At 43.0% G+C, this 24,707-nt stretch overlaps 1 protein-coding gene across 1 annotated transcript in view; it reads right to left on the bottom strand.

The window, feature by feature from the left end:
- KIF1B (kinesin family member 1B) overlaps positions 1–24,707 on the bottom strand; it is a 143,192-nt gene that overhangs the window by 21,728 nt on the left and 96,757 nt on the right. The window contains exons 21-32 of the mRNA XM_025212245.1: positions 18,587–18,680; positions 16,646–16,794; positions 15,974–16,152; positions 14,468–14,605; positions 13,418–13,666; positions 8,428–8,546; positions 6,592–6,677; positions 6,311–6,440; positions 4,687–4,849; positions 3,902–3,992; positions 3,079–3,197; positions 2,629–2,684 (exon numbers count right to left, since the gene is read on the bottom strand). Coding sequence (XP_025068030.1) covers positions 2,629–2,684; positions 3,079–3,197; positions 3,902–3,992; positions 4,687–4,849; positions 6,311–6,440; positions 6,592–6,677; positions 8,428–8,546; positions 13,418–13,666; positions 14,468–14,605; positions 15,974–16,152; positions 16,646–16,794; positions 18,587–18,680 — 1,573 coding nt within the window. The remainder of the gene's footprint in view (positions 1–2,628; positions 2,685–3,078; positions 3,198–3,901; positions 3,993–4,686; positions 4,850–6,310; positions 6,441–6,591; positions 6,678–8,427; positions 8,547–13,417; positions 13,667–14,467; positions 14,606–15,973; positions 16,153–16,645; positions 16,795–18,586; positions 18,681–24,707) is intronic.

The raw sequence follows: 24,707 nt of genomic DNA, 5'->3' as shown, positions 1-24,707 counted from the left end.
GTTTCCACAAAGGATAAATTCACTATAAATAGAACCTCTGTGGATCCATGAGTGGGAGAGTCCTGCGCCACCTCAAACATCCAAATTTAGAAATAGGCTATTTTTTTTGCATTTGGTTTAAAATCCTTCAGATGCAGCACTGAAGCCAGTATCTCCAAATTATGTTCTCAAGACAACAACACCTACACTGCATAGACCCTTTCTGACCTCCAGGGAGACCCATTTCAGCCCCTGCATGCTTGGAGTTTGGGCCTGCCTAGGTCTGTTTATCTTTGCCGGCACGCCTTCAGTGTTCAGGATCCTTCATGAAAAAGAGAAGGCCAAGATCCCAGAGATTCCTGCAGTAATTTAGGTTTGATGCCCTTTATATGTTACACCAGAAGGTATATTAGATTGTGCACTAAACTGAAGAGGTTAAGAGCAACAGAGTGGTAAGCTCTGCCATTTTAGATACAAGGTGCACATTTAAGGAGATTTGCCAGGACTACTTCCAGAGCAAAAGGTCCTAGAATCAAGCTCGGTGGCTCCCTTTATTCCAGGCTTGTCAGTTCTGCTGTCAGACTTACTAGCTCCTTTCATGACTAATGAAGAGACAAGCAGTACTTTACAGTGGGATCACAAGATAGCAATCAGACTTAACCTTTTTCCATTTTCCTCCCCCTCAAGCCACCCCTTCATGCTACCATTCTATCCAGCTATCTCTGCCTTTTTTTGTTTTTGTTCTACTCCTGGGAATAGGAAAGGTATTGAAAAATTGTGAAAGCTTCTCTCGTCTGCATGCAGCTCTGCAGCTTCCTCATCATTCCACCTGGTTTAACACATTTAGTCAACTGCTCCTACAGCATTATTCCCATGCCCTCCTTTACTGAAGACCAGCCTCAGCATTTTATAGCTTCTCCCATTCTTGCCTTTGTCTCCTGCCACTTCCATCATGGCCCAACTACATCCCTCAATGGAGGAAGCACAACCAGCTCAATGGGTAGCGATTAGCACATGTCCCAGTGCATGCACACAGGAGCAAGTCATCATTCTTTCAAAAGCTGTTACTTTAATTCTGCCTCTAGCTCCATGTCAAGCTAGCTGCAAACAGCCGACCCAAAAGAATGGGCACAGACTCGACTACAGGGATCAAAGTCAGATACAGCAGGACATCAGCGTTACACGAAGCAACGGGTTCATTATCATCACTTGCTATCTCCCATTCATAACCAAAACAGTCACCATCACTGTCTCGCATCTACCCATGCCACCAGCATAACAGCTGCAGTTGTGCGTATAGCATCCGTGAGCTAATGACAGCTGGACGTTGACAATGTTAACTGGGAAGGAGGACAAAGCACACAAGTCACTGGAGGCTGGGGCCAGAAAAATCTGGCAGCACTGGAACATCTGACAAATATAGATGAAGGTTTAAGAATATGTAGGCTGAGCCATCTTAAATGTTCCCAGAGGCTCTGGCAGCCAGGAGTGGATTTATTCAGAAACAGCAGGACCACCCAAGCCAGGATTCACTAGGATGTGGTGGTGAGGTGACCAAGCTGGACAGATAAAAGAAAGGGGAGCTTCAACAGACACCCTCCTATAAAACTCAGCACTTAAAGCACCTTTCCTCTGAAGGTATCAATGGGCACATACACAAGGCAGCAGGCAGCTGCTCCCATTTTACAGATCAGAAAATGGAGATTCAGATATAGTTTCCGTGGCAGGAACAATGTCACTGTAACTATGACAGAGGTAGGATCAGAACCCCGAAATGCAGACTCCCCACACACTGCTTGCATCAGCACATCCATGCTGCATCATCTGCCCACTACAAGGACTACCAGCTACTCGGGATACCAGAGGGCATAAATGGGGCTGAACTGCTTTCGAGCCAGAGTGTGGGATATTTCTACATCTACCAAAGGTCAAATCTGGCTACTAACCATCTCGTTTGGGAGCCCGCTCGCTCTGACAGCTGGGAATAGGCAGAAAGAGAAAAGGTGGCAGCTGGTCAGCCCCGTCCTGGAAAGCAGCCATGGCAGAGTACGTGAGCACGTGGGCGTGCTCAGACAGCGCGTTCAGCACATGCGTGTTTACATAGCCAGACATGAGATACCTAATCAACTGGATTTTTCTCTCATGGTCTGAAAAGGGAATGGAACAAGGGGGGAAAAAAGGCCATGGAGACAAGCAGAAAGAAAGGAAAGAAGATGGGAGGGGAGGACAAAAAATAAAAGAAAGAGGTCAACATGCACAAGTAAATTAAACGAAAGAAAATGGAAGGATCACTGTAAGAGTGTTAATGAAAGCAAAGGCAGATGGGTTAACAGATAAGCAAATCCCGGGACACATGCTCAGTAGCCACACGTAATGGTTCCCTAGCTAAATCGGGGAGGATGGATTGGACACTTCATACACGTGACTGCACTTCTGGCATGACTCGAGAAACAATTGCTCTGAGGTGAAGTCGGGACAGAACTCCTGGGAATGAACAATGTCTGGGGCCTGCCACAGTGCTCTCCATTTCATTTGCTCAACCATAACCGACTGAATACACTTAGTCCTCTGCACCCTTATTTTTAAGCAGCAAGTGCAGACACACAGACACAAGGAACAGCTTGATGTGAAGAATTTGTTCATTCTCACCTGGCTTCGACAGTGGCATGGGGGGAGGGAAGAATCGCCGGGAGGGCTGTGGAGGGCTGCGGAAAGAGACAACAGTTACCACCCCCATGCTTCCCTCATGCTGCCCCTCCAGTGTGCTCCCAGCTTGGCTGTACAACTTCTGCCAACCCCACTCTTCAAACGCAAAACAAGCTGTTCAGGTAAATGCACAGTTCTGCTGACAAAGCTGCATCTATACAAAGGACCTTGGTGCCATAGCTATGTTGGGATCACACTTCAGCCTCTGAAATGACAGTCAGGCCAGCAGAAGTCTGGCTGCTTAGGCCAGGTCCACAGCCTGAATATCGAGGCCAGGTATGGAACTCCAGAAGCAAAGAGGAGAGGTGGGTATGATATCTATCCCCACATTCAGGATCCTTTCTACTAGGAAGCACTATCACAGAGAGCTTTTATAGAGGAAATGGCCAATACCTGTTGAGATCCTGTCCCTGAAGGTGGGGAGGGTGCTGTTGATAGTGGCCAAAGACTTCAAATACAATGGGCTTGGTTTTGATGTACTCAACAAAGGACTCTGTCACTTCTACAGCAATCTGGCAAGCAAGGGAAGAGGAGATCATCAGGGCAAAGAAACAGACAAGGAGAGCCTCCCCGCAGCCTCACAAAGAGAGACCAGGGAACCATGTGTCTTTTCCAAGACACTGATGGCTTAATTGAAGTGTGTCACTCCATGAGGAGCTGCATTCCTGATTTTATTAAGATGTTAAAAATGTCATCAGGTGTTGCAGGAGAAACAGAAACCCCCTGAACTAGGTACACAGCAGGTAAGGAAAGGATGCAGCTACAAGGTAACTGTAACAAGATCGTCATTCATTGATGAAGCTGCCCACTCTTCAGTTAATTTGGCAGCAGGGGCAGGGTTTTTCATGCTTTCTATTTCCTAAATTTTCCAGCTGCTTCTATTGCACACTCCTGTGTCCTAATAAGAGGAGTGAGCGCACAAGGAATTCAGAACCAGGAAGGGGTGGGGAGAAGGGTTAAACTCCACACCCTTGCAAAAAGGCTTTGTAATTCAGTCACCACTAACAGGCTCTATTTTCTCCACTAGGGATTACATCACCCATTTGATCACTCCTCCTATTGTCTACTCTTCTGTGCGCCCTCCCCCTTTGCTACACATGCTTGACTGAGTAGGCTAACAGGAAGACAATGTGTATTCCCTAGTGCTAAAATCAACTTAGGCAGGATCCTCCCCTAGTCCTTCATTCTTCATACAGAAGTGCTGAGTTTCACTTACATTCTGAACATGGTAAAACCCAAGTGGAGTCCCCCGGCCGTTGTTTTTGAGAGGCTCAGTGGAGAAAGCTTCATCGTGTCGGTGTAAAAAGCTAAAAACAAATAAAACAGCTCAAATGAACAAGACCTGCTCTGCATGTTAGCCCAACCCTGGAGAAAACGGCACATTTCTACTCTCCTGGGCTGCCATTTAAGCAAATTTATCAGGGTTCCCCCTTTTGCCCCACCGCTTGCCTTGCATTTCTTCCCCTGTTCTGTTGGTTTATGTATCCACTACCCTCCCTTTTCGTCCTTAATTTAACATCTAAATGGAAACAAAGCTTTAGCTGAGATCTAAGTGATGTACTGTGCTGCCAGCCTTTCTGATCCTAGCTAGGTATACGCACAATCCAATTTTATTGCATACAGACTTTATAGGGCCTGAACATCTATCAAGTGAGACATAAATTTATTCAACATAAGGAATTGCTGGGTGTTATTGATCTCATACAGCACCCATCACCAGGAGGACTTCAGACTCCTTCTCTACAAAACTTTGGCATGGTAGGACAAGAGAGGAAGAACTGGCTGTTCAGTTGTAATTCAGTCTGTGAGGCTTTGCTCCTAGATGCCACATTGCTGCGAGACTGAGGTTTGTTCAGGGCAGGACTTGGGTTGTGACTTTTGCAAGAGGCTATTGTCATAATGACCCCCTGGAAGCTGCTCAGTCTGAGCTGCAGCTACTGAGGAGAAAATGCCGTTTACCCTGCCAAAGCCCTCCCCTTCTTATTGAGGGCTGGTCCTTACTTGAACTGGCAGAAGATGTCTGCATATTCTGGTAGGATGCCACTGGCCTGCAGCACTGTCACGCGGAAGGTGAACACGCTGCCCAGCTTCAGGTGGTCGCCAACCTCATCAGTAAACCCTTCCATCACCATCTTCCCATCCAGCAAAGTGCCCGACTTCAGGTCTTAAAGACAAACCAACAACCACACAAAACTCCTCAATTTAGTGCATCAACAGATGCTCCCTCCCACACAGGAGGGGTCAAGCCCCCCACTTGCCAGGCTCCCAGAACACAAACTCCAAACTCTTCACTGTTCTGTGACCAGTTTTGAAAAGTGATTTGATGGAAACAGCAAATTGTGGAGATGAACGGGAATTGCATGGAATTGCAAAGGAGCTACAGCTCAGGTGGCAGAAAGCCTGTGTTACAGATAGAAGAGGGACTGAGGCATTTGTCCCAGGGCTGTTTTAACCTTTTAACCAGCTGTTTTAAACAACGGGTGCAGTAACCCAACTGCAGTAGACCTGGTGAAGGCTGGAGGGTTAAGAAAGCCTCAAGCCTATGCTCTAACCATGCAGAGAGCAGTGCATGGCTAAAAGCTACCCGAGTTCTTGTGACCCATGTCAAGGACTAGCAGACTGCCCAGACCTGCCTGGGTCTCTGGCTGATGAGATCTGTCTCCCAGCTAGTTAACCGGTTGGCTTCCTGATTGGCTGCTTGGAGCTCAGGCCCCCCACTTATTCCAACCTGTAGCAGCAGCCTCCAGGCCAGCCAACAGTTCTGACCCAGTCTGCTGTGGCAAGCCTGCTGGTTTTCCTGATTTCGGCTTGCTCCAGGACTCTGGCCTTGGATTTCCCTGTGGATCTGTTTCCTGGCTCCTTACTCCAGTTAGGCTCTGCTCTTGGGACTGTGAATTATCCCTAGGACTTGGTAACTCAGCATCTGATCCCCAAATCCTCACCCTGGACTGTGTTGTAGACTCTGCCCCTGGATTTCCCTCCAGATTTGCTAATGTGGCTCCTAAACTCTGACCCGGCCCCTGCCTTCCCCCAATGTAACCATTAGGCCAGACAACCTATGCCCCAAGTCCCTTACAATCTACTTGTATTAGAACCACAAGAGCGACTACTATCATCAAAGCTACACACAGGAAGAATGAACAATCCTACAGTGGAAAAGGCCCAGCCTGTATTGTTCCTGTGGAAACTGTGGTATCCCCAAATTAGGTGCCAGGTTCATCACCAGTGAGCTGGTAAGTTAAATCTAGGTTTTAACCAGAGTTCTTCTCTCCCCCAGGCACAGATTTGAAGTAGCAAGCAGGAAAATGCACACAGCCATTGCTAACTTAACACCACCTTGAATAAGAGATTTCCAACCACTCAAACCTCTCAGCACAGCAAAAACTCTGAAGCAACTGAGACTCAAAAGCTTCCCTCCAGGTGCTATGTCATCATTCACAAAACGAAGTTGAAAAACTAATCCCCACATTATGCATTATGTACCTTCCTGTCCCCATCAGAGGCAACATCCCTCAGACTGTAGCACAGTATGGAATGAGACTCAAAACCATTCTTCACATTCAATTACAATGAACTTATGTTGGTCCCCTCGAGTCCCAGATGGTACTGTGTCTTGCTTACTTACCTAGATCATTCATTCTGTTAATCTCCTCTGGGGGAGTGATGACCTCTGAGCTCTGGCCTTGCCCTTCCACAATTCTCAGTTCTTCTAATGACAGTCCAGATCGAGTCATTGCAACTGAAGAAAAGTCACTCTGAAAAAAGAAAGACAGACGCTTCAGGTGACAAAGCCATGCAGTTCCCAACAGCCCCAGCCCTTCTTTCTTGTATTATCCAGTCTATGTTCAGAACTGGACACACTGCTTCCCTCTCCAAGAAACATTAAGACACTGAAGATTTTTTTACCTTATCAAAGTATTCATTATCAAATGAGATTTTTGCTGTGCCAGACTGCCGAATGCCAGATCCATAATCCGGGGCTTCTTCATCAGCTACAAAACAAAGAAACCAGACCGCTGAGGAAAAATTTAAGTCCCCTTTATGGCAAGATGGATGAGACTGTAAACTTGATGGTCAAGTTAGGGAAGTCTCTGGAATTATGTAATACTAGACTGGAGCAAGTGCCAGAAAAGTAGAGAACTACCCAAACACTGGCCTTGCAGAAGGGCATGGAAAAGACCAACAAAATAAGTTAGAAGGGCCCACTGTTAATACAGGCTAATTTATCAATTAAATAAATACTCACTAACCTGTGCAGAATTCATAGGTGTAGAACTATGTGGTACTGATTTTTATTGTACACTTGCCAGTTTATGAGCCAAGTGAATGAATACCATGAAAATATAATGACCAAACAGAATAGAAATGAAAGGAAAATTTAAGTCTCATCAACTGGAATTGCATAAACCTAATCAGAGAGTTGACTGTGAACCTATTGGCAGAAGTTTTCAGTTCCTGTCCACAGGCTAACTCCAGTGATCCACGTCACCACACCTCCAGATCCTTCGCTATAGGGGATTCTTGCTAGAGACAAAGATGCATAAAATAATGCTGCTCAGAATCATTTTTTATCAATCCACTTCATTCACCTAAATGTAAACCAGGACCTGTAGCTTTCATGCTCTTTCCAGGAATTACACCGGATGTATGTTAATGACAACCTCCAGCCACCAAAGAATACCCAATAAAAGAAGCAGCTTTACAGAATAGGGGAAAAAACAATCCAAAGCTTTTTAAAATAGGTTAAGTAACTGCCAGTCTACCAGTCCTGGAGACAAAGATCCTCTACATACAGAGTGAGCAGCATGACTCCACCACCATGTGAGACCCTGGCCAGGAGGGGCTGTCTGTCTGTATGACCCATTCATTCCTGGGACTCTCTGTGGAGTCTGCCAAGAAGAGGGCCCAGTTACATGCCAAGGTATTTTCCAACAGTAAATGCATGTTATAGAAGTGAGCCCAAGGCTGATAATGCCTTTAGAAATTTCACTCAAAGACCAAACAAACCCACAGCCAAATTTGAAGAGATGTTCCAAAATCAATTCCTAATTGCTACAGTTTGCTCTTTCATATCAACCACTTAGATGCATTAGTGTCAATGCCAAGAAGAACTAGCCAGGCTAGAAGTAAACTTCTGGATGTATTTAAACACATTTCATTTCATCTGCCATTTTAGCCCCTGCCAGAGACAATCCCAGACTCAGTGTCTGAGACCTCATCACATGTTCCCATGGAGAATGAAGCCCCCAGGGCTGCCTTCCTAAGACAACAGACAAAGGCTGGAAGTTTGCCATTGCTAGAAAAGACAGATAAATTACAGGAAGCATCTTGTGCTCTCACCAAGACAGATAGTGCATGGCCAAACAGCAAGCATAAGCCTCGACTTGCTCACGCCAGAGTTGAAAAGGACAAAATGCTAGCAGTCAAATAGCAGATTAGAGAACTAGCCATGCAGAAAATGTGATACCCTCCTCCCTTCTCCCAAGGACTTGGGCTAAATCAGTCAAAGGAAGGAGCAGTTCAGCTGCCTATTCCCTCCCACCCAACCTCCCCTTAAAAATCAAAGCATTTTCCTCCTGGAAAGCAACAGGAATGTCCTACTTTATCCTGCAACCCCAGCTAGACAGATTAACACCGTGCTTTGAAAAATTATATAGATAAATCTGATCTGTGGTGCCCATTCATTAAAAAAAGAAATGTGGTTGATGAAAAGATGCCCAAAGCAGACTTTGAGCTTCTTACCTGCAATCGCCTGCACTGCCACACGCAGGAATCCTCGCACTTCCCCCTTCTCACTGACAACCGCTACTCTGTGGATGAGGGGCACCGGGTACAGCAGATTGCTTAGGTATACAAATGCCCTGGTAATAGGAAGGAAAAAAAAGCATTAGGCTATCACCTGTAAGAACATCAGGACTGACTGGCTAACAGGACACGCAAGCCTTCACACAGCCTACTGTCTGCAGTTTTGCTAGACCACAAAACATTGTCCTGTACTGCTTTTTGTACTCTGACCGTACAGAGTTCCTTGAGCACTGTCAAAGCTAACTATGTGAAAACACAGACACATTAAACCAGAGGTGGCTGGAGCTAACATGTCTACATTAGTGAGTTAAAGAACACACAAAGGGAACATTTAAGATGCCACCGTATCAAAGATGACTTTAGATGCAATACAATTGTAAATAAAATTGTTAGCAACACTGAAAATTTAAGAGAATCTATTGCATGTAAAGTGTCATTAGAAAGCTCTCCATGCTACGAAGCATAGTCTAGAGATCATTAGAAATTACAAATTAAAAGGAAAGTGACTGTGTTTAGGCAACTTCATAAGTCATTTTAGTTTAATATGCACAATCACCATATAAAATAGATTTATGACTGAGCATTTTCTCTCCTCTCTGCATACTTTATTATACTGCATATATATGTTAATTATCAAGATTCCCAAATTATAACCATCTTTTGAGTTTCTCAGCAGATCATTATTGAGGATCTTGGAAAGTACAGTATTCCCCACCAAGAGGTATCTTGGAATGCTGTACGTTTCCTTCTCCTGTAATAAAAGCACCAAAATATTCTGGAGAAAAAGGTCCAGAACACTGCAGCTTACAGCACGGTGAACACAGCAGTATTTGGGGCCAATACTAGAATACACTGCAAAACTTATTAGAACATAAAACATTTAAAACAACTTGGGAGCGCAGTTCGGTTAACATGTTTTATTGTTGCCTCACCTGAATTATCCTTTAAATAAACCAGTTATGCTAGAAAGTTCATTTTCAATTTTTTGTACTTAAAAGACTCGCTTAAAAAGGCAAACTTCAGGGTGGGAAGAGGAGCCCCGATTAAAGTGGAATGCTGAATAATGCAGAGGAGTCCAACAAATCAAGTCTGTGGGTAGTCCTCCAGAAAAGGAGAAAATAGTGGAGTAATTTGAGTTGGTAGAGGCAGAAGTCTGAGATTTTAAAGAAAGCATTCTGGGAGGGTACATAACACTCCCAATAGTAGGCTTCTTATCAATCACTAAATTAGAAATCTACTTAACTGCTTGGGTGTTCCTATCAGATGATTCTAGATGAATTGAGTGACCTATATTAGAGCATGGGTCACTCACATAGCAGTGTTTCTCCACTGGATGTTATAGCCAAGGTCAACTACTCCTCCAATTTAGAGCATTTTACCATTCTCTGGGCATAGGGAGAAAGCCTGGAGGCCCAATATAAAGATGGAAGAGAAACGTGGTGCCCTGCTGCTCCTGCCCAGACCCTCAGTTATACAAGCTGGTCACTGGGCACAGGAACAAAAATTTAGCTTAATTCCTTGTGATCATAGTCAAAAACCCAAGCTAGAGAAAAAGGTAAAGATGTCTCTCCCTGGATTCCCCTCCCCTCAACAAGTGTTTCCCTTAACATGAGGAGGGGTCAAGCAGGTATCAGTTGCAAACTAAAAGAGATGAAAACTCTACTTAAAACAAAGTGACAACGAAATGTAATACAGAAGAGAAGGATTAATAAAGCTGTAAGAGCAGCAAAATAAAACGCCAACAAAAATATACAACAGAAAAGCAACTGCAACTCAACACTGTAATAAATGAAGTTAGGATCTACTTCCTTTTCAGTCTGCTTCAAAGTGAGGTAAAACACTCATAAAACAGGGGAGGGGAGGAGCGATTCAAACTGAAGTGACAAAAAGAAAAGGCTTGTTTCTTGTAAGAAAAGATTTTCACTTTTAGCCTAAAATTTTCAAGTGGTGCTAATTTGAAGGAAAAGCAGCCCAAACAAACAAACACAACAAAACAACACGTACTAAATGAGTTGCAATCAATCACACGGACTGGACCAGGAAACGAGCTCAGGAAGATATGGAGGTTACCATCGTCATCAAGCAATGCACACAGTTCAAAAATCCCATTTCAAGCCCAGGGAAAAGAGACGCCTCCAAACAGGAATCTGGTTCAGCCTTGTGTCAGCGTGTATATAGTACGAGACAGCTCTCAGACTAATACAAACAGTCTCTACAAAGGCCTTCTTCCTCTAAAGCTAGAGCTACCGGACCACTCCATCTCAACATGGCAAAGGAAACAGTTATTGACATATGCGTGGCCCATATTTTGGAGCCACGGTCCAACAGGATGGATAGCAAACACAGTCAGCCTTAGGAGGTAGCTGCAATTGGAGAGTCGCCTTGGTAAAATGATAAATCCCAAAGAAGAAATACATGACTCATCTTCCACTCGCCTCCATCCCATTGCCTAGCTGCGGGCAATCGTTTTTAAGCACACAAAGAACCTCAAGTATGGAACGGAACAGCTTAAGCTTCCTGTCTGGTGAAGGAAAAGCTGGATATCCTCTGTGGCAAAGACAGCACACTTTGGTTGCTGTGGCTGTACGAAGAGGAGAGCTGTTTTTAGGCAGCAATTCCACCTTTCACTGCTGTTCCACCCATCACACCACAGGACTTACTGGATCCAGTGGGGTGGATGCGTGATTAAGGGTCTCCTTCTCCCCTCCCCACACCTCGGAGAGCAGTTCCACTTTGAGTCACCCCCACGTGCAAATGTCCCTCCTGCACCTTAGCCCAGCAGACTGAAAGGGGGGAGGGTATTAGCAGAAAGATTGGTGAGGTAAAATGGCATACTCACAACAAAACCAGAAATGAAATTTAACGAACAGAAATCGTCACCAAAACATAAAAACCAACAAAACTCAGAATGGTCATGACGCTTTTTCTTTAAATAAACACAACATCGATTTGGGATTTAAAGAAAATGCAGCGTAACCCTTTCCCCCGCTCCCACAAAATAGATCCAATATTTGATGGGTCACACCATTAAATAGAGTCAGAATTGTAACGACATCCCAGCATGCCAGAAGAGATGGCTAAAGGGATCAGCTCTTTATTTTGTTTTATTTTTTAAAGAACTACAGTTCTGTTAAAAGGCAGACACCACAGAAAATGAAATGCTGCAGTTGTCTTAATAAGGGCTGGGTGATTAACTAAACAACAAATGTCACCGGCTCATCCTCATATTTGCATCAGCGGTGAGCACAGGTAAGACCTGTTATTCCATTGTACTCCCTTCGTTACACACAGCAATGCACAGCTGGTTATAGTGGGGCTTTTGCTTCAATCTGACATGCATTACTGGCCACTGCTGGGGGACAATGCCTGTCTCGATGGACATAGGATTGGACCTGGTTAAGTATGCTGCCCTATAGAGAGTGCACAAAAACAGAACTCCCATACTGGAAGACACTAAAGAATAGAAATCCGTTTAGCTCATGGATGCTACAGAACCCTCTTTGCATGGTTTAGTCATAACTCAGCTGCAGATTACTGCAGCTCTGAGCAGCATAAAAATAATCCCATTTAAACTATAGGTAAAGGGAATGGATTGAGAATCAGATGCCAGTTGGACAAACCGCGTGGAAATTCAGGGAACTATGAATGCACTTTTACTCATTAAAAGTAATGGTGAGAAATAAAGCTCTAACAGGGACAATTGACATGGCTTCAGAACCGTTTCTCAACTGCATAAACATGCCTGCAGATGCAATACTCAGTGGGTTTTTTTTATATGTGGACACAGGAAGCAAGTTACATAATGGCAAGGAAGCACAAGTGATCTCTTTATACACTGCAGTGGCTCAGGCTGTGGAGTGCTTCCTGAGGAGTTTGGACACTATAACTGTGAAATGAAGATGAATAGCTCAAGTTTTTCCCAAGCACTGACGGACCTACTCTGACTGAATATACACAATGGCATAATATGCCAGCACTGTACGAGAAAACATTTTCAGCAAGTATGCAGTAGGTGGTTTCCAACAATTAAACAGGCCAATTAAGAAAACTGGACACCAAAACCTACTAGCTTGTATGACACGGAGTAATCTGAAAACTCAGGAGTTTTAAAGTGTGGCTTTCAAGTGTTGAGCACTAAGGTACCATAGGTCTCAACAGGCAGAGGACTTGTCTGCTCCCTTCTATCTTTAATAACCATTTTTAAAGAGAGTGGGTCCAGGAGCTTGAGCTCTAATCACAACCTTTAAAATAGGCCCCTCCATTGACTAAGTTAAGACGCTCAATACCCAATTCAGTTTTCTCCATCAGTGAGCTGGCCAGCGTGCACATTCGCCACATCATAGAAACTAGCTGAATCAGAAAAAGCAGTAAGCATTTTCGATACAACTTCCTGGCATTTGGCAGATAACTCCTTAGCCATATCTGGACAAGGAATTTAGCTGATGTTCTAAAACATGCTAAACAGGCAGCTGACATGATACTTCAATTCCATATAACGTGTTGTATAGATAGGAGTTAGCATCTTTAAATATGCATAAAAGCACCAGTTCACAAGTTTTTAACAACATCAAACACTCGCTACGCTATGGGGAATTCAAAAACTTCTTAAGCCCTCTGCTTAAGAACACCACCTCACCGCTATTTCAGGCAGAGCCCTTGAGATGGGTTCTTTTTCAAACCTGGAATGTCCATTCTACCTAGTCTAAGCAGAGGATGTCTGAAGAGTTTTCCAGAAGTAGACCTAGTAGATGAGTTTTAAAGTTTTCTCTATAATTCTTGGAATCTATAAATTCCATAAATGCCTATTTCTGGATATGGCAGTTTAAAGATGCGTTTGGTCAATGATCTCTGTACTATAAGATGAAGGCTCTGCAGTCTCTGACAAGAGCTGGTCCCTTTTGGCCATTCTCACAGTAACCTCACCAACCTTCCCACTAAAATGAACCAGGGGGACCGGTCGTAAAACGGGTCGTGCCCATCATTGAAGAGGTCCGATCCCTCCTCGGTTCCAGCGTCGGAGCCGGTATCATCCACAAAGGCTTCGTCATCAAAGTCCTCCATCTCATCCTGCTGCTCATCGGCCAGTTCAGTGATGTCGGAGTCAGCCGTGGAGAAAGTGGGGGAGGGTGTGCGGTCAGCAAGACGCTCATTCACGCAGCCGTGGAAAATGGGGGAGCTAGATATCAGTTAATGGAACAACTTTAATTAACACACCAAGGGGAGAAGAATGCTTCATTCAACACTCTGCTGCTGCCATCAGCATGGAATTCAGCTGAAGAGCAAGCAAGAGCTTCAGATCATTTGGGGTGAGATGGGAGGAAGGGAATTGCTGAGAGAGTTAGGGGAAGAAGAGGTCCTTGGACTGAGCAGAAAGCAAAGGAAACAGGAATACAAACAAGTGTGACCATATATGGTTATTTATAATGCTATTATGCTTTTACGTAACGAAGCTATAACCTGTTATTCCACCATTATTTTTTAAATAAAAAGGCGGCTCAGTCTCAGGAAGTATTAAAGAGCCTCCAAGATCTCTTTACTAGATGTTTAATCTTCCCAAAATGATGACCAGTACTTGAACATCATGCCCACATGAAGTCCTGGACCAGTTTCCCCCTGGATTTTCCACAACTCTTCAGCCTCTCAAGAGCACTACTCCAATCACTTCACACAATGCTTAACTAGCTCTCTTTTTCACAAATAAAGCTTAGACCTAATTGAGGGTGAATTCAAATAAATTGGACTTGGAAAGGCTGCACACCTGCATCAAGAAAATTTTGAACAGCACTTCCTGCTTTTTACCAGTGTTTGGATGGAAAATCAGAAGGGTCTACCAGATAGATCACCAATCCCTGAGAGACCATATACACAGCTGACACTATTGATTATGCAGTTTAAAACTTGATTTGAAGTCCAAAGTTTGTCCTAGCAAGGACAAAAGTTGGTGAACATACCAGCAGATGGGATTGTCATCACATACCTTCCAACCAGCTTGAACCAGTGAAATCTATCATAGAAGGGGTCACTGCCAGTCATTGTGCTCTCACTCTCATCCTGTGTGTTGGATGCCATCTCTCCAGCCCTGTCATACATCTCCCGCATCAGCTCCAACCTCTGCCTGTAGAGAAAAAAGCAGCCCCCACAACAATTAAGATTTTGCATTTAAAATTTCCTTACTGACAGGACACTAACACTGGTGCTCAGTTCATAATTTAAAAAAAGCACAACTGCAAGGGGGAAAGCAGGTTGACCACAGGAACAGGAAAAAGCATTAGAGTTAAATGGACAAAGAGAAGAAAAACACAGAGAGGAGGAGCCAGAACGGGCAGGTTCTCTACTGTACTAACATTTAACATAATGTTAGAGATCACCGTGATGCCCAAGTTGCCATCTTTTGGGGCAAAACTGCTGGATGAAAGGCAAAATGCAAGACCAACCAGGGTCCTTAATCAACACATCTCATTTAGAGTAAATTCATCTTTGTCAAATTTAAATTTTCACAAGTTCTTCCTGAAGTGTCAAGTGGGCACTTTCTGCATCTCCTACCCAGCATTAGCCTCTAGCATTTCTGCTCACTATTAAACAGATGCTCCGCTTCTCTCCAAAAGTGGTGGTATTTTTGTGAACAGATCTCGCTACAAACTTTATTTAACTCACAAGGACAGAAAGATTATTGAAGACATTACAAAATGCTTGAATTGCACCCTAAGCCCGTGTCCACATGTGCGTGGACATTTGGTTCCCTGGGGACAACTAGCACACCTTGTACCGCCGCTAGCTGTCCCCAGGGAATGCCTGTGCCATGTGCCCTCTGGCATGCAGGTTACCCCAGGTTGGGTAAGGGAGGCTAGGGCCAACACTGGCCTGCCCCAGCAGCCTTATGTGAGGTCCTAGATACCTCCGGGGGCTGCAGCAGTGGTAATCCTGCTGCGCAGAACCTGGCTGGCAGCCAGAGTGCGGCTCCATCCAACCAGACTCTGGTTTGAGCGGCGCTCCACTTTTTTGGGCAGGTTTTTTTGACCAACGGGAAAAAAAGCACAGAGAACAACTGAACACGTGGTATGTGGCATCACAGATGTGTCTGCAGCACCACATACTGCACGGCTGCGCTCATCTGAACACAGCCTAAGAGTGCAAAAAAACCAATGCTGCAGAATACAGTCACAAAAATGAAAACAGAAACCCAGGAAACCTGTGAACACTGCGAGAAACCCATGGAAACCCATTAACATCTTTTATTTCTGTCCAACAGTGTTAGGGTTAGGCGAAAAAAAAGGCAAAAAAAACCCCCAGGTTGTAGGCAAATAGAGGAGGAAGAGATTAAGGTAGAGAAATGAATTGGGGTAAGTTTAGCAAGGCTTTTAGAAAAATAGTAATTTTGAAACAGAGCCTCAAATAAACAAGGGAGCCAACTGAGATATTGGCAAGTGGGCAGCAGCCACATGCATCTTGGTTTAAATTTCACTCTGACATAACATTTACATACTTCAGTTTTTCCAGGGACCAGTAATGTGTTGCTCCATTCTTTAGATCCTGGACTTCCACAGCTACCACCGTCCGAGGGAAAGTTCTGTTATCCCGGGTCTTCTCTGTCTCAGGTGGCAGAAGCTCAGGGGGTAGAGGGGAGTACAGTGTGTCTGTCAGGAGGACAAACTGAAACTGCACCTGAATGGAGAAAACCAATTTTTTTACATTCTGTGAATATAAATAATGTCTGTAACTACAGAGATATTAGAAATAGGAGTCCTATTTCATTCTAATAAAAGGAACCCAAAAAAGCAGTTTCACGAAGACATGGGAATCCAATCCAATCAAAGCCACTTTTGATAAGATATACAACCCAGCATGGGGTTAAAGGTGAATAAGAAAAAATAATTTTATTTCTAATGGGGTTCTTTTGGAATGGTGAGTAAGGGAGGCAGCATAAGGAGGATGAAGGTCAGAAGAATGGATTAACAGTTTGCAAGCAATACTATTTCAATTCATAGAGGTAACTATAATATGGCATGAGTCTTGGAACAGTTTAAATGGCAATGCAGCAGAAAAAGAGCTAAGCAAAATTAAAGCGAAATTTAAATCTCTGCTAGTTTACAGCAAGATTATCAGAGTGCACACTTGCAAGTCAAGAGATTCAACAAGATGCTCTGCACACACTTACTTTCTTCTTCAACTCCACACTGATGGCATTGGCCTCTTTCAGATAGACAGCATTGCCCCAGAGCTGGTCCCTTAATGAAGTGAACTGGTGGAACTTCCATTTCCTGAATGCCCACTGGGCCAGCTCATACTCATGTTGTGTCCAGGGCACTGGGAAAAGCAAAGGAACAGCTGAGTCAAAGGTAGCAGTTTTCCCTCCAACCCAGACACTCAGACAAAAAAGGTGGTATCACACTTGACAGTCTCATCATGTTCTCATCATTTTCTCTGAAGTGATGAAATTGGAATTCCATTGCTCAATGAGTAAAACTAGTTCTAATCTTTTATGCCAAGCATAGGAAACTTAAGGTACACACAAGTCAAGCTTTTGGAGCAGTTCAACCAAAAATGCTAGTGCTCTGGTTACTGTCAAGTAATTAGCATTGCTTAAAAATAGAGAATACAAAAATGGAGAAATAAAACAGATATTAGTCTCTGCATCGACTGGATCACTCAACCATACCACCATACAATACAGCAAGGAAAAAGCATGGAGGGGTCTCACAGTTCAAGACCACCAAACAAATGCCGATTCCAATCCAATAGCTACGGGGTTGGCTTACATGAATTTGGGAGTCCTGGATCCAGTTCGCTTACCTACTGCTAATGTAGAACTGTTCTACAGATAAGTAATTTCAATCTCCAGAAGTCTCAAACTGGCACTTTTAGGGACTGCCCATTGTTTCACAATTTTCTAAAATTCTATTTCCAGCTCCAGCAAATGTCCCTATAATGCAGCTTCCTTTAGAACAGTAGAGGCCACCCTTTTTGACAGGCGTGCCACAAATTAGCCCTGCATCCTCCCTAAGTACCACTCTGATCTGCTGCTCCACTTCCCGTTCCCGGTCCTGTGCTCTTTGCCTGATCTGATGCTCTGCTTTCTGCTCCTTGACTTTTTGCCTATTTGCCACAAGCAACACATGGAGGCTGCCCACATTGTTGGCTTAGAAAGGCCTGTTTTTTGGGGAATTGGCTTCTAGGTATAGATATACACATTTGTTAAGATGGGCAGCTGGGGTTAAATGAATTTCTAAAGAGCTTGGGAGATGAACACGCAGCTTCTTATGGCCCTGAAGGAAGAAGGGTTGTCTAACACAACAAGGACACACAGCCTAGGAACCAAAGGCTGTATGTGCCATACTGTCCCATAACACAAGATAAGTGACACCAGCAACAAGGCCTCAGAGAGAAGGGGGGCCTAAATCCTGGATTTGGGGGAACAAACCAAATTAGGGGAAGGCCCAGAAGGCTATGTGGACATGTGAGACCACAGAGAGACAACCAACCAAAGATAGCCATGGTGAGGAGTCTTCAAGGGGAAGGAGAACACAAAAGCAGAGACTTGAGAGTAACAAAGGGTCCCTTCCATCCCTCCCTATCCCTCCCTCTGTCCCATCCCTCTGCCCCTCCCCGTTTTGCTCCCTGAGAGGGGTCTCCATCCCTATCCCTGTCACTCAGGAAGGGTCCCCAAGGTCACCATGGACCAAGGGCATGCCAGTAGCCTGTCATGCACCCCACTGGGGGGACTGTGGGCCTCAGCATCCCACCTCCAGACTGCTGACACCTAAGAGAGAGAGCCTCAGAGTGGAGTCTGCATCCTGATCAGATGTACTTGGACTCTAATGACAGTCCTAGGATTGGTAGATACAGAATTGTTTGACTGTTTGTATCGTTGCTTTTTTGTTATCACTCTGTATCAATAAATTTGCCTATTATCAACTGGCAGGTCCTGTGGTCAATCTGAGGGTTGTGCCTGCCCGGAACAAAGGTATAGGTGCAGGGTCCAAATCCAGTGTCAACAATGTCACTTGTGGCACCCGTGCTGCTGGATGCCCATCCCAGTTTTAGAAAACCTACCCCCCCCAATAAAACAGTTAAAAACACTCTTTTTTTTAAAGCTTACCCTCCTCCTCTTCCTCCTCCTCTTCTGTTGTCTCAGCAACTAGGGATCTTGTCTCAACCTGCTTCTGCAAAGCCTGCAGTTTGCTCTCATAGTCCTGTGGGGAAAGAGGAGATACCATGTAGGAGAAGGACAGACGAAAGTGAAGAGGAGACAGCCAAAGAAACATGAACATTTCAGAGGGAGTGACAGAGACACAGGGAGACAGCACATGTGGACAGACACTTCCATACAACTGGAAGAGATCAGATTGCTCCAGAAAATAATTAAAAAACACAACAAGCTTTTCAATCAACTTCCCCCTTCCCCCTCAAACCTTCAAGAAAGAAAAGATGAAGGGTGTATCCACAAGACAGGCCAGTAGAACTACAACTCGTTTTGCTTATTAATCAGATGTCCATATATCCAATGCAATAACAGAAGGATTTTATTTTTCTTCTTAATTGAGGAAAAGTTGGAACATCCAGAGGACATCTGAATACTTGTTGGTATTACTTCTCTATTGTAATATCGCCATGAGTGTTAACAAAGCACATTTTGCATAGTGTTTGGGACTAACAAATGGACAGCCCATAATTTCACCCTGATACAAATACTTACAAAAGAAAATCCTCAGGTCAGATAAAGTAACCTAATGACCTTGGAAGGATTTAAAAAAAAACAACAAAAAAACCAAAAAAATCCCAACATGAATAAGCTTAAAAAGAAGGGTTCTGAAGCTTAAGCACTACTCAATAAGTCATTTCTGTGAAACACATTTATTCTCTGAACATCTCTGTATTGTGCTGTACATTGTATAGTCTGGCAACAAGGGAATAGAAAGGAAAGATGGTCCATCTTGATTCAATCAATATAGTAAAGGGTTAGAAGCATTGCAGAATTTTATCTTTTGATGCAGAATTAGTTTTATGATTTAAAATGAAGCTACTTTTTTTAAAACGTTCCCATTTCCTTGCATGTGAATGCAATCCTCCATCATGTATATATTTGATTTCTCAAGGGAGGAAAATAATGTAATGGTTTTTACTAGATAAAGAGACTGACTGCATCTAGGGCAAAAGCAAGTTTAATTCTCAGCACATTCCAATCCCATTGCTAAGAAAACCAGACATTTCTGCCACCCCGCTCTTCTCTCGTTTGGTGAAAAATTCACATATGCCCCAGATTTACAGAGACTCACGAAACACAAAAATGGATCAGGAATATAAGTACAGAGTATTTTTCCAATTATTTTGTGTGTTGGGGAAAGATCAAGATCTCAGTGGAAAATGTTTAAGCTGTTACTCCTTCCAAAAAGGAGTTGCTTGGACAAACCAAGTCTGAGTATATTGCTGCAAACCAGACTGGAGGAGAGGGAACGTGGAAGCGTGCAGCAGCAGAAGGAAGAAAATTTCTCCCAAAAGTCCTTTATGAGGAACACTGCAAGAAGGGAAAATTAGTGTATCTAAGTAACTTCACAGAGAACTCTGTGCAGAGGCTTGCCCAATAAAAGAGAGAGTACTGCCTACCATTCATGGAGATGCAAAGAATTTAAATGGAATCATGTGGGCATTTAATCCTACATCTCAAGCTTTAGAGCAGATGCCAATTGGGGTACGGGATGAAACAGAAGCTTAACAGTGTAACAGGCAAGAGTTTTTCTTACAAAATCCAATATCGAAGCTGCTAATCATGAAGAGTTGAGCAAAACTGCCTGATTTAACTAGAATCAAAAGGCTTTGCTCTTCTACTTCCGTAGCTCTTCCCTGGAACATATACTCTTTTGAGGACATAAAAAATATGGCACAAGGCTGCTGGACAGTGCAAAAGCCACTATAATATTGGCATGGGACTGAAAAGTCAGGGGGCAGTTACTACTGGCATTTAATATTGAGGTTCTCCTCTTTTGGGGGGGAAATCACTTATAACGCAGGATAACTTCCCTTTATGTCACAGCTTTGTTTATTTCAGCAACTCTGACTTATCTCATGCAAGGCCATGGAACACATGGATGGGCTAGTTTCCCCCCGACCTTTTTTAAGTCATGCCACTGCACTTACAGTTTCTCCCCTAAAATTTTGGAGCTGTCTTTTAAAAACAACAGTGTTCAGCCAGCAAAGTCTCTAGACTGTCTCCCAGACCACGCATGACTCTCATAAGTGAGAGCTCGAGGATTAGAGGGCTGCAATAAACTGCGCCAAGAGCCTCCACCAATCCCTCCTGCACTCCACAAATGAGTATTTTCATCTCATCCATCTACGCGCAGACACACAATTTTCCACATGCATACACAGGCTCAGCTCTACTGTACTGGATTATTCAACAATGAGAGGGGGTTTCACGCATTTATGTGCACCTCTTTCACCTGTACATCTGATACTATACTGAAGAGAAGAGCTTTGACTTTTAAAGGAACATAATGTCTTTGTAGAAGAAAATTTGCTGCAGAAAATGTGAAGCAACTACTGTTTCTAGTCCTAAATTTATTTGGTTTTCAGAAATAACAGGAGGCATGGGAGTAGTAATTATGTAATTTTTGAGAGTCCAATACGGAAAGTTGCAGCATCAAGTAAAATTGGTTTGAACAGTCCCGGTCTGCTTTGGAACCACAGCATGCATGGGGAGAATGACTGTGGAAACTGAGGGAAGAATCTTAAAGAGCCAAAGATCTTATTTTGATAATTCATATAGAAAGCTGAAAAGCAAATAAGCTGACTACAGCACACAATAGTCCATGAATAGAGTGGCTTTGCACTGAAATGCAAAACCGTCTTCATGCTGTACTAAAACAAGGCTCTTAGAGAATCATGCACCCAATTTTATGGGGTTTTTTAAAATCTTCCAGTGAGACTTGACTTGGGTTCTGCTTATGTGACCTTCTCCTGCTCCCACAACCAGACTGAATGGTTGAAAGCAAGCCACATATATAACATGTTAAGAGATTATGAACTTGGCAAGGACCTAACAAAAAGGTCAAAAGTCTCCTTACCTACTTTCCAAATGCAAAAATATTAGAGGGGCTGAGTGATGTGAAAAGTTAAAGGAACTGACACAACTAAATACACTGACACGGACAGCAGAGAACACCCCTAGATGAGAAACCCTCTTTCTAGGTAAGAAGCAGTTCAGCACTTGTCTTTACATACTGAGCACCTGCAGTTAATCAGGAACAAAGTATTCTCAAGTAACTGCACGCCATGCATGGACATATTTATTCCGCAATAAAAATCTTATTCCTGCTTAACTTAATCGACTTTTTAATTCCCATAAAGAGTTATTTTGCTTGAATTTGTAGTCGATAGGAAAGGCATTTTCCACAGCCATGTTCTTTGATCAAGGTATTACTGGGCGCCTTCAGAAGAATTTCAAGCCATTTATCTGGCACTTCAAACCTTGCTCTCGGCTCACTGAAAGGTTTAAAACCCCAGATTCATTCTCTTCTCTTTAACGCATTTTCTGCAGTGACAAATTATTATGTCCAGAGTAATGAAAGGGACAGCACTACATAGTTCCCTTATTGCATTAAGGGAACATATTATCTTGGTTTAAACCTTACTTAAATAATCTTAGTTCACCTGAAAATCCCAGGCAATTGAATCAGACCCTCAAAGCAGTTTTTAGCTGGGTCAGTACTTTAACAGGAGATCTGAAAGCACAACCAGTACCAAAAGGAACAGACTCAGATTCTCAGAAGGTGGCACTGTTCCCTCTAGGTACTGAAAGAAGGTCCCAGTGTGGTGGCATTAGGAAGGTGGCTGCTGACTAAAAAGATATTAAACACTTGAGGTCGTTAAGGAACCTCAGCTCTTTATAAAAGGACATCAGGTCCTGTCTCTGGGTCATATTTTAAGTCCCTAAATTTCTACTTAAATTTTCAGTTCGGTACATCGATTCATCCTGAACTGTAGCTGTGACATTCTTTGGCTGAGATTACTCCATTAGCAATAGCTAAAAGGTGGGATCCTTCTGTCCAGTTGGTAGAGCTAATAATTAAGTTTTAACCCATTAGGAACAAAAACCAACAAGCAAAATAAAGAACCAAACCAAACAAAAAAACCTGTAGATAGAATCTAGACATCTATTCTTAAAATAGCCCAATTTGAAGTCGTTAGATTTCTAATCTGTGAGGATGGATATTTTTGCAAGGAAGTGGGGAAGTGTCAGCCTACGTTGAGCAATGTAGAATACACAAAGGTAGCCACCTCCTCTAGATAAAGTCTTTTTTTCCCCAACCAAGTGGATAAGGCTGTAACATTTGAAGGAGATAGGGAGCTATGTAATGAGGTCTGAGAGAAGACAAGCTCCTCAAATATTGAAACATTTGAAGGACAGAGTAGGATTTATTTTCTTGGAATTCAAGAGCTTTTAGAGAAGATCTGAAACGGAGGCTATGGACAGATGCATCTTCAAGTCTCTTTAAGCCACTCAGGATCTTGTATCAGCCATTATGGGGTTACATCTTCATGGTCCTAGAGCAACACAAGCGAGCTAAATCAGGCAACTTTAACCCTGAATGAAGCAGGGTTAAGGTTACAAGGGTTTTGCTACACTTTCATTGCTGCAGGAGCATGTAAAGGTACCAGGTACATCCTAACAGCACATACAGGTATAGTTCTATACCAATAAAAAGTTCCTGCATTTTTCTACACCCCTCAATTTGAGCAGTTATGTACTGAGCAGAGAAAATGCTGTAGAAGAAAAGGATCCAGGAAAGGTGCATTTCAAACAATATTCATTGCCATGGTGCATTAAATCAACTCTGTAGGTATCAAAGATGGGCAGAATCTTTATTCTGATTCTTTCAAAGATGCTTAAAGGCTGCAGGATAAGAAGCAACATATTAGTTGAGTATAAAGATTAAAAAAAACCACATTCATTGTCTTCCCTCTTCTGTAGCACCCTTGACTCCTCTTGAGTGAATCATAGTTTTTTTATATTTAATTGTCTAGATATGCAAACATTTATTATAGCAGATCATCTTTTTTTTTTTTCTTACCCCTATAATACCAAAAGAAAAAGCTATTTTTAAAACAGTGGATTAAGGTCAGGTTTGTTTTCCCAGAATCAGAAGAGGAAAATGGCAACATTTCACCAATTAAATAAGTCTGGTATGATGCGCCTGTTTTCTGGCAGCTGGTACTGCTCTAATGTTTAAGCTACTAGGCAGCTTGCTTTCAATAGTGGATGCAAGGATGAATATCAGCTTGGTTGGGTGGTGGGGAAGGATTGGACTAAGGTAACGGTTATGGCTCTTCTACAATGGAAGAACAAACTAAGGGTCAGGGTTGTAGAAAGCATCATCTCAGAGAAATCTTTTAACTGGAGGAAAAAAAATGTATTTATAATAGCACTCACAGCTCATGAAAAAAGCCTTAAAACTTTTCTCTATTTTCAAGTGCATTTCTAAAGGTCTGAGGAATGGGGTTTGCTCTAAGTACAGACATGTCTCTTGCACTTTAGCATCTCATTCTTTGACATATAACATGGGAAAACTTTGCTTCTCTACTCTCCAGTCAACAAGTGAACTATCAATTCCCTGCTGTTCTTCTTCTGAATTTAAACCAATGGCAATGGCAGAGATGATTGCACAATGGGACCATAATAGGATTACAGCCCATGTCCTTCCTACATTATAAATAACATTTCATAATATTAAAGGACAAAACAAATGCGGTTCCAGGCTTTTTGTCCATTATGTAATGCTACAGCAAAAACCAGGATAGCTTGGTACTGACTGAACTGAAGTAGAATGGGTCACAAACCCTCAAAAGAAAATGAAAATTGGGACAAGTCTACAGGTAAGGTTGTGTGCCACTGAGCATTTCATTGTCACTGAAATGAGTCAGACGCTTAATGAGTATTTTAAAGTTTATTGAAAGAGCACTTGTTACAATACAAACCAGTTCTGCTTTTCACAAGGCAGATGAACACAGGACAATCAAAAACATGTTTTTTGTTGTTGTTTTTTTTAAAAACCCCGAACTGGAGATCTGAAAATCCCATAATTTCATTAAAAGGTGATTCACGGCCTCCTTTACAGTAACGATGGGCAAACAACTAGGATTTTTCAGCCAGCAGCTCTGAAGTGGTTCAAAGACAACTATCTGAGGCAAGTTATTAAATATAAAGTTTTCCAAGAATGAAC

Source organism: Alligator sinensis, unplaced genomic scaffold (assembly GCF_000455745.1).
Source record: "Alligator sinensis unplaced genomic scaffold, ASM45574v1 scaffold366_1, whole genome shotgun sequence".
Taxonomy (NCBI): domain Eukaryota; kingdom Metazoa; phylum Chordata; order Crocodylia; family Alligatoridae; genus Alligator; species Alligator sinensis.
The sequence above is the reverse complement of the archived record's forward strand: the minus strand, read 5'-3'. Positions and strand labels throughout refer to the sequence as shown.